The sequence below is a fragment of the Bubalus kerabau genome, chromosome 6 (assembly GCF_029407905.1).
Source record: "Bubalus kerabau isolate K-KA32 ecotype Philippines breed swamp buffalo chromosome 6, PCC_UOA_SB_1v2, whole genome shotgun sequence".
NCBI classification, from domain to species: Eukaryota; Metazoa; Chordata; class Mammalia; order Artiodactyla; family Bovidae; genus Bubalus; species Bubalus kerabau.
In genome coordinates this window covers 29,889,726-29,900,370 of record NC_073629.1, presented here as the reverse complement: position 1 = coordinate 29,900,370, position 10,645 = coordinate 29,889,726, and the positions used below count along the sequence as shown (strand labels likewise).

The 10,645-nt window shown below is 33.7% G+C and overlaps 1 protein-coding gene across 3 annotated transcripts in view; it reads right to left on the bottom strand.

Moving 5' to 3' along the window:
• Window positions 1-6,746: 6,746 nt before the first annotated feature.
• TRIM33 (tripartite motif containing 33) overlaps window positions 6,747-10,645 on the bottom strand; it is a 138,561-nt gene continuing 134,662 nt past the window's right edge. For 2 of the 3 annotated variants that reach the window (XM_055584661.1, XM_055584663.1), the window contains exons 18-20: window positions 10,178-10,330; window positions 8,748-8,798; window positions 6,747-8,668 (exon numbers count right to left, since the gene is read on the bottom strand). In XM_055584661.1, coding sequence (XP_055440636.1) covers window positions 8,456-8,668; window positions 8,748-8,798; window positions 10,178-10,330 — 417 coding nt within the window. In that variant the 3' untranslated portion in view covers window positions 6,747-8,455. The remainder of the gene's footprint in view (window positions 8,669-8,747; window positions 8,799-10,177; window positions 10,331-10,645) is intronic. The other variant, XM_055584662.1, reaches the window with a different exon arrangement.

Genomic DNA, 10,645 nt, shown 5'->3' with positions numbered 1-10,645 from the left:
TTCTAGTTTGGTGGTTTTGCTTTCTAAGAGTATTACTTTGACTTCTCACTTTTTGTCTTCCACAACTTAGCTCAGTAGATCTAGATAATGATTTTTTCCCCAGACGCCACCAATTTGAAGATGTTTTTACTTCAAATTTGGCAAATTCTTAGTCAAATACCCTCAAGTATCATCCGTAAGTATTCTATCATCTCCATCTCATACTTTAATTAGATGTTCCTTGACCTTCTCCATATATTCTTGATGTCTGTTCTTTAACCTGTCCTTCATATACTCTGTAATACACTGCATTCTGTATCATTTCATCTTGGTCTTTCATCTGTTTTTTATTTCTAAATATTTTAGGTCTGACTGGTTATTTTTCTTTCCATGAACTCTTGTTATCCTGCACCTCCACCATTTTTAATACTCTTATTCCTTCTCAAATTGTTGATGCTCTATTCCCGGTATTGTATTTCAATGAACCCAAGCCATCAAATATCGAAGGCTACGCCATTTTTTTTTTTTTACCATGAACATAACCAAAATATACTACGATGCCATCCCAATTTTAGACATGTTAATTTGAACATTCATCCAATATAGTCATTATGGGTCAAAATCCGCTGTTTCTCCCAATTTTAAGAAAACTTCTCATTTTTGCCATTCTGAATGAATCCAAGACTATTGGCACATTACCTACGAACATTATTGGAGATTGGGTCTCAAGTAGTTTCTGTAAGAGTATTAATTCTGTTAAATGGCTGTAATCACCTCTAATCTGAACCCACTTTAATTTCTATGACTGGATAAATAATGTGAGTCAGTGTTGGCTTGTGGGTACAAATTCTTAGGGAAGATTTTTTTTCTTCCCTGTACCTAGTTTCCTCTCTGAAGTAGGCTATTCTGGTTCATTCTTCCATTGAGTGTATCATATTTTGAGGTTCCAGGTTTTAGAAAAACACCTCATTCTGACTTCACACTTAGACTGGCCTTATACTCTGATCTCATTCCAAAGTCCTGAGGACACCTGGAGCAATGGTCCTCTTAACTCTTCTCTGGATTCATGCTTTTTGTCCCACCCTTCATTAATTTTATTTTGAAAATTTTCAAGTCTCCAGAAGTTCCAAACAATATGCACTCATCTGCCTTTACCTGACTTACCCGTTTTCCTGGCACATATGCACTATCATACATTTTGCCTAACCATTTATGGTAATACTTCATCCCTAGATATTAGAGCATGCCATGTCCTAAGAAAAAGGATTTTATATATAAGCACAAATCTATTATCACACCTAAGGAAATTAAATATTCCATATCATTTAAGAGTTCATATATAGATTTTCACAGATGTGCCTAAAATGTTTTAATGGCTGGGATTATTTAATGCAAGATCAAATCTAAGGTCATGCACTACATGTAACTGATCTAGAATAGCCTCTACATTTGTTTTACAAGTTACTTTAAGAATTCATATCAAGCATCTCTGTAAAAAACATATTCCACTTATGTCTATTCCACATGATTAGATTCAGGCCAAATACTTTTGGCAAAAATGCTACAGGTGACAGAGAGAGTGGAGCTTTGAGCATCTTCCTTCTTAACTCAGCAATACACTTAAACAAGGTTTTTGTTTTTAACTGAGTCTTATTCAGCATTTCAGATGTTTGAACCATCAGGGTTCCTCAGGGCATGCAGTCTGCCATATTGCAGAAACTGATGTCCTTGTATATTGCCTTTCCAAATCACGAACATATTTGTAAACAAAAGAACAGTGCTGTATTTACCACTACCTGAGGCTCAAATAATATGAAAAGGAAGCTTGAGACAAAAGCTGGCACTAGGTATGTATCCTACCTGTTAATTTTTGCATTTATTACTCCCTAAAAATCTAGGGCAAAATATGAGTATCTGCGGGGATTCAGAAGTCTAACTATCAACTAAATTTACTGGCTGACAAGTTAACTACTTCAAGAGGATAGATTTACAACTCTTAAGGATCTGTACTGAAGTCTTTTATCTCATCAGTAAAAAGGGAGAAATTGACATTTCTAATCTGCCCCTTTTCATGGCAGTAACAGGCAGGAGAAACAGGAAAAAGGAAGCTAAATGGTTGTTGAGAACTTCCTTTGTACCCACAGGGATGACACATAGTATCTTGTCAATTCCATTACCTGGATATGAATATCTCCATTTCTCAACATAAATAATCGAAGTATACACAGATCAGTAAATCTAAGTTTACCACTTCAAATCAAAAGGCTTCAACCAAAGACTGCCCAATGGTCAAAATCCATTCTTTTCCCACTATACAATGCATATAGAAAGGTTAACAATTTGGAAATTTCATTGTGATGCTTTACTTAATTATTCATGACCATTAGCTCTGAATAACCTGAAGAAAAACCAAAGTCATATTTCTTTAAAGAACAGCCTACACTCAGTCATTAATCTAACCCACTGAACTCTTGCTGCTGTCCAAACTGGAGCAGGTCTTAGCAAAAGGTCATCTATGGCTTCTAAATTCCTATAGTTCATGGCCACTTTAACATTACTTCCTCTCTTGTTCCAACACTTTATCACTGATTATTTCACAGCCCTTCTTGCAGCCTTTTTCCATTATAGCTCTCCTGGCTTTCTTCCATGACTAACCATACTGTACTTCTGAAGTCTTTTTTTTTTTCCTACTCCTTAAATGTTTCCTGGCATTAAGGATTCTACCCTTCTCATTCTATAAATCTCCTAGGCAATACTATACTCTTACACATTGTTACTATTATGCGAGTGGCTCAACTCTGACATTTGTTGGTGAATGCCTACCATGTGCTAGGCATATTCAGTGAATACAACAGACAGGATTCCTGATGTATCTTACAGATTCTATCTGCAGCCCAGGATAAGCACCAGAACTATCCTAGAAGGACACCTACCTTCTCCTTAATTTTCCAGAGGAACTTTAACCTCAACACATCTTCAAATCTATTCCTTTCTCCCCTTAATAGGTACCACATAAAATATCTTAGGCAACCACACTGGCCTCAGTTACTGGGCCATTGGGATAGTTACTGAGATAGCTCCCTTTTTAAATTTCTCTAAAATTTGACTGCCATTTTCCATCTCCACTGCTAGATAACTTAGGGCTCACCTAGATTATGCATAGCCTAAAATTACCTTTCCAGTACCAATCTCTTCCATAACTCATTCTTCATAATCAGATCAGAAAGATCATTTTAATTATGTCAACTCACCAAGCCCCATCCTGCTTAAAATTCTTCAGGGACTCCTTGTTGACCTCAGTGAAAAAGCCCCAAGCCCCTTTTATTATAACTTTCTGCATGAAAAGGATCCTGCTCCGTTCTTCAGCGTAGTATTTTACTACTCCAATTTACATTCTATTCCAGTTAAACTGACCCTTTCAGTCCTGGAATACAAAAATGTTCTCTTTTACTTTTAGGCTTCTGTATATTTACTCTCTTCATTTTCTCTTTTACCTGGTCCTGTCTTTTATGAGTGAGATAGATCATTTCCCTGATGAACAAAATTTGGGGTTAGATCCTTCTCTGTGTTACTAACTATATTCTGTGTTAATCCCTATCATTCTCAAATTGAGTATAAACATTTGGGAGGGCATGGACTGTATTTTATCTTGTTCATGAAAGTATCTCCAGTGCCTCACGGAGTATAAATTTTTAAAATCTAAGTGATTAAGTCTCAAAGAGGAGGAAGAAAAAAGAAATTCATTTGAAAACTTTTTCAATTTTCTAATTTAATAGAAATAACCAAAACAATGTGGCTTTCAAACAAGGTTTTAAACTAATCTAATACAACTTCTACAACACATTCCAGAGCATTATAACAAGAAATATTTACAGGCAGCTAATGTATTAAATAACCATGAAAAGAAAACCTTGCTTTTATTACACACCAGCAAAAAACACAGGAATAGAACAATTAGAAACTGCAACCTTGTTTCAAAAAAATTAAATATGATTATTTAGAGAATACAATACCACAGAAACAGCACTTTTTCTTTCAGAATCATATTGAAGGGTAGTTAACTATGTGCAAAAAAAAGTAACTGTAGTATTAGTAATAATAATGAGGGGAGAGAAGAGGGGAATAATAATGAGGGGAAACAAGGAACTAGTAAGGCTGTGAATTTAACCCTTTCGTGTGTAGGTATGTCTACATAGAAAATCAAAAGGCTTTCAAATTGCACAAATCTTGTTATAGGCTTATATACATGTTTCACTGTGATTTAAAATATAATTAATGCCTACATTTTTCAGACTAGGAGCAGACATGCATTTCGTCCTTAAGATTGAAATTTAGGCCACACTTGAAAGGGAATATTGCAGTGGCACTTGCAAGATCATTCCAGTGCCCTCCCACATACAAATCTGGAGAATTTAAAAGAACAGCATTTTTAACTTTAAAGATCACTTGCTAGAAAAGGGCTAAACTTAATTTTGTACATTTTGTAGTTTGATTATAATAAATATTTCCAAATTGACTTATTTTTGAAGATAATTTTGTTTCTCAGATACAATAAAAATATATAAAAGACCACAAAGGCAAACACAAGGAACTAAGATGGAAGAAATACTATACGTGCATTTTGACCAAGTAAAAGAAACCATTATATCAAGAGTATATGTTGAAATCTGAAATGTCTATGTAAACTGTGGCATATAAATTTTCTTAAAAAAGTACCTTCAATTTTTTTTACTCAAATGCCTACTTTTAAAAAAATATGCAACTTTCCCCAATTTTTAAAATAAAATGCCACAATATATTGTCATTAGGTCCAGCATACATTTAAATTCCTTAATTTTTAAAAGATAGATTGGGTGATATGCATACAAACCTTCCTATAAAATCACCATCCATGAGAGGATTATGACATGCTATTAGGCAACAGACTTAAAGCAGTGTTATTGCTTTATCAAGGAGAAGTTAACTGTGAGAAATAAACATCCAGGTCTGGTATATGATGATCAAGTTGTGATTCACCTAACACCTTGGATCACCTCAAGCAGATTATTAATATAGACAGTATGAGTTAAGAATTCATGGCATGACTTAAGAACTTGATTGAATTGTTGGGGAGGGTAGACTACTATAAAACTACTCACTGATCCAATGTTGAGTATGCAAATAAGCAGTGCTGACCTCAAGAAATGACATTTTTTATACTTCATATGTTGTATACTAGTGGGCATGGGTAAGGGATTTTAAAAGGCCAAGGGAGAAGGGGCCACAGCATTTACTCCATTTTAAATACTAAGAGAATAATGGATGGTAGGCCACAACCCAAGAGCATAGTCCAATAAACCTACGACTACTGGCTTATTAAAACTAATCACTAATAGTTACATGGCAGGATACCTGCTGAGGTAATTGATAAATCCACAATTTGCAGACTATAAACCTTTTGCTTCTATTTAAAAGTGTTATTTCTTTGGAGTAACTAAAAATCTCAATGTTGTAACAAAAAAATTAGAATTAACCAACTTTAAAATTTATTTAAAATTTCCTTATATAAGAATAGAAGTCAGAAAGTACCTTGTTGATTCCAAAAAGAATAATTTTGACGGTGGATTCAATGCCTCAACCTTTCTCTAGTAATGATTTTATGTTTCAGTAGAACTTGACCTACAACTTAACCATACTTTGGAACACACACATGCTTCACCTTGCAAAGCAATTCTCTCATTCACTATATCAGCTGAGCCAAGTGCTAAAAAATACAAATTTAGGCCACAGGAACAGACCGAGGAACACTTTGTTCTTAGTGGAAATCAAAAATGAAGTGTGGTGAAAGTTTAAGAAAACATTTAACATCTTCAAATCAAAAATACTACCTTTTAACAAAGAATACAATTTTAAGGGAGTATTAAAACAAACTGACTTCAGGGATTGATATTCAATGTTTGTCTTTTTAAAACATTAATGAACAGGAAAATGTAAGATATCTGAATATAAATTTTTTATACTTTAACAGGCATGTTTAGTGAGTAAATCAGCTTAGAAACACAATGAATGATAAATGTGAAAGAAAAAAAGGTTTAATGAAATCTACAGTGAATACCTTTATATAATGGTGGTTTGTTGATAAGTTATATAATTTAACAGTTAATTCCTCATCAGTATGAACCTACCTTCTGTTAACAGAAATGGAACCTATTAAATGCTGGCAATAACTGGCTTTTTAAGAACCAATATTAAAAGAAGATAAAAACCAAAATCTCCATCTGACATGTAAATGTCTTTAAGGGAACACATTAGCTTTTAAGGCCCCAAATATCAAATATTTTACTTATAATTTGTTTCTGGTAGAATGTGTTATCTAAGACCATGAAAAGGATTCACATGAAGAGCAAGCACAAACTATCAGCACTCAATGGCTTGGCAAAATGAATTACATTGCTACTCATCACTTCCCAAAATGTGCCCTTAGGTAGTAAGTCTCCTGATAAACAGAAATCATGAATGTTGTAGGAAAGAGGAAAATGCACATAGATAAAAGTATTTTAAAGTAATGTTTCCTTTTTATAAGAAATCTGTTCTAAAGAATTTGAGATTTGAGTAAATTGATAAGTTTTGGTATATGTTTTAAAGTTGAACTTGTAACAACTGAAAAAGCTAAAAGCAAGCCACAGAATGAAGTCAACAGCAATAATGAAACTAATGCACCATCAGAAGGCTTGAATCATATTCATGTTTACCTCCACCGCATGTTAAAGAAAAACAACCCAAAGAAATCTGTGTAATAACTTCTTTAGAGCACTTTATTTGATTCAATACGCACTAAAAAATATTTACCTCTTAGACAATTATGTCAAATAAGTTTTTCTGAGTAGTCTACTGTCTGAACTGTTTAAGCTGAATTTTTAAAAAGGCAAATGATTTGCCACAAATATGCTGACATCTGAAAAATATCTAATGGCAAGTCTTCTATTTTGGTCACTTTACATTCTAATATGTCCATACAAAAGTAGGACTAAAATTTTTAACTCAACAAAAGAGAAGCCTGTACACAGTCTAGAACACACATCTTGGATCTGAGCATCACAAATGAAGAGAAGAAAAATGAAACAGAGTCAAGGTGATTTTATCTGCCTCGGGTGCTAAAATCAGAGTCGTAAAGGTGGGTCTACTCCAGTAACCATTCAAGTGGGGATTGATTGGCTCATCTTCAGGATATACTTACAGGTCTGTTCTAAGTCCTTAAAGCCCCCAGTCCATGCAAATGTCCCACTTGGTGGACGGATGAGTAATCTAACCCCACCGGGTTTATTTCAATATTTTGATATTTTAATAATAAGCTGCTTCTGAAGATTTTCTGAGAAGTCTGTTCTCTATTAAAATAAGATAGAACCTCAAAATATGAATGTGAACATTAGAAATAGACAGCATATATTACAAATCCATTCTTGATAGGAACATTAGTAAGAATACATATTAGTTTAAAAAACAGGCTCAGCAAATGTTGCTGATCTGCCAGAAGTTTTAGTTCACTATTTACAAATAAGACAAAGTGAAATACAGAAAATTTTACACATTTGGTAGTTGACAGATAACTGTTTGCCAATAGTGGTCTATCAGAAAACCGATATGAAGGAAGACGGGGTAAGAGCCAGCTGTCACCTCAATCAAATTTTAAATGTACAGAAAACTAGATTAATTTTCAAACAACCATTCTACCTTTCATGGGAATAAATGTGTGATCAGATGATTTGATTGGGAAGTACAATTCTGTGGAAGTGTTTTCTGGAAATGATTATTATAAATGATCTGCTACTGAAAAGTTACCATATTTATTTCAGTAGAACACTAGAGTTGATTAAACGATGTTCAATAGGCATGTTTCCCAAAGTCTTTAAGTATGAACAGAAAATCTACTGTTGAATTCTTTAAACCAATATAAAAACTAAGGCCCAACAGCATCAAAACGAGATAAAATATAATGGCATGATCTAATGTACATCTGCACTGATTGATATCAAAGTGGAATCTGAGAACGTTGATTTTTGACTAGAAAATAACCCAGTATTGTATATGTGTGAAGGGAGAGACATGAAAGTTGTTTTAGTAAATGTGCACTCTAGTCCAAAGAGACAACTTAACCAGTGACATGATCCTTAAGTACTTGAACACTCAGTATTTGCACCAATCAATACCAAATGATCATCAACATCAGCCCATTCTAGCAATCAGAACCATTCTCTGAAGTAACAGAAATCTTCAAATCATTTCACTTTGACTTTTGTTTTCACTTTTAAAGTTGCAAATAGAGTCCTTTCCCCCTTTCTTGACCAGAATGCGTTTTCTGTCCATTATTTCAATCTAATACTGTGTAAAAGCTATCATCTTCTTCAAGAAGGAGCCCACTGTAGGCAGGATATTCCAGCAACACTTAAATAGAAGTTTTTCTTTCTTTTTTGAACAACTGGTTTAAGTTCATGTCACTTTACTTTATATGTACTGGTCTCTCATCTGACTTTAGGCGTTTTCTGCGGGGCTGAATAAAGTCTTCATCAGAGTCCTCAGTTACCTCACCATCATCCTCTTCCTGCTCAAACTCTGGCAAAGGTGCGAAGGTCCTGTCTGAGTAGATCTCTGTGAGTTTATCTTCAAAGTACAATGCAACTGCTTTCCCTGCCTGAGCTACTTCTGAATCAGCCTGCAAGCAAAAGATAGGAATATTCACCTATTGGTAATGCATATTCCTTCACCAAGTTTGCATGGTCTGAAAAGCTTACCTTCAAATTAATCTCTTGTGTTTCTGCATAAACTTGAACAACTTTCATCATCTAAAAAGGATACCAGAGTCAAAAAAAAAAAAGGGAAATTATAATCCTTTCTAAAGTTATAAGACTGCATAGGATTGGCGACGAAAGTCAGCCATAATAGGGGGAACAAACTGCTATGACCAGTTCAAGAGCTTCCTAAAATTATACAGAACATGGACCCACTTTCTTTACAAAGCTATTATTAAAGCTACTGTGAAATTTTCTCAAAATTCTGAATTAGTGAGGTCAACCTGAATAGGAGTTGCAAAAAATTATTTGAAACAAATATAAGAAATGTTTTTTTTTTTTTTTAAACCGACAAGCTTTCAACAATCAATCAGAATTCCATCTGTGTGGTAATTTGTTAATCATAAATTGTTTAACTATCATTAAAATAGGTCTTCTTCCTGGCAAATGTTATTAGCTATGGCTCATGAAAGCATACTTATTTGAAAATATCTGAATTAGAAAATAAGACAAGAAATCTGGGACTGTATTAATTTAACTTCAAGAGAATGAGGTTTTACTACATTCTCTGTGACACACTGCTATAAAGGCAACAAAACTTATCACTGATATTTTTAATATGAAATTAAAAAGCCACCTAGATGCTCCTAGAGGCAACTCGGAGTACATTTCACATGTCAATGTGAATTTTTTAGTAATATTCATACGGCATTCAAATTTTATCAGCAATAAAGAAACTTCTAGTAATCTGAAGATTTTGTGGATTCTCATCCATTTTCTTCTCTTATAATAATTAAAATATTCCTTAACAAAAAAGAAATTTGACCTTCCCAAAGATAACAAAAACATCCCTGAGGGTGATATACATCACATTTCTACTAAAGGCACGGATAGCTCATCTTTATTCTCAAAAAAAATACGTAACCAAAGTTAATGAAAGTCATATTGCTGAGATGTTGAGAAAACTCAACGTTGTACACTCTGGGTTACTAGTCAAGATGAGCCACTTGAGTTCATACTTTTAAGGTTCTACATTTATATGGTCACGAATGAAATCAAAGACACTGGTACAAATCCCTTTCCTAAATGTATCCAAAATGTAGGCTTGTATGTAATCATTTCCTACAAAATGTACTTAACTACAGACTATTTTCTATACTTATCTCAAACCTCAACATATTCAGGAAGGGATAGCCAATAATATTCTTAATTTATTACATTATATTTAAGTATATATTTCAAATTATATACAGTAAACTTTCTTTGGAACTGTGGAGGCAATCAAATTTTACTTTTGACAGACCTGGAGTAGAATAATTTTTTCAAATCAACAGAAAAAAATCTCTTGGCAGGGAAAACAAAATCCAGTAACAAAATAAGCAAACAAACAAAAACTAATAATCCAAGACTCTATAGTTTAGAAGCTAACATACTTCATTAAACCTTTCACAGTTCTTGAAGATCAAACGAACATCAGCCACAAAATCATCTGGGATTTGGTAGTGTTGGGAATGTTTTTTCTGAAGCTTCTTTTTCACGGTGGATAAATCCATTGGTTTCTTTATAATTTTATAGTAGTTTGGTATCTAAAGAAACAAATAAGGATAGATAAGGATTCTCCAAAAATGCCAAAGTGTTTAATTTGAAAATGCGATGTATATTAATGTTAGAGAAAAATGTGTTGATTAAGCCAGCTGTGTGCAAATGTGGAATATAGTGAATTGTACTTGAAATCTTCTGTCACAATTACATGAAAATCAAATCACATTCAGAATATGTGGTAGTCTCCTTGGTCTTCCATGAAGGACCCAAAGTTCCATGTTTAATAAGGAAATTAAGGGGGAAAAAAAAATCAATCAGCAAGGATAGCCAACCACTAGTGTTAGGGACACACCTTGCCC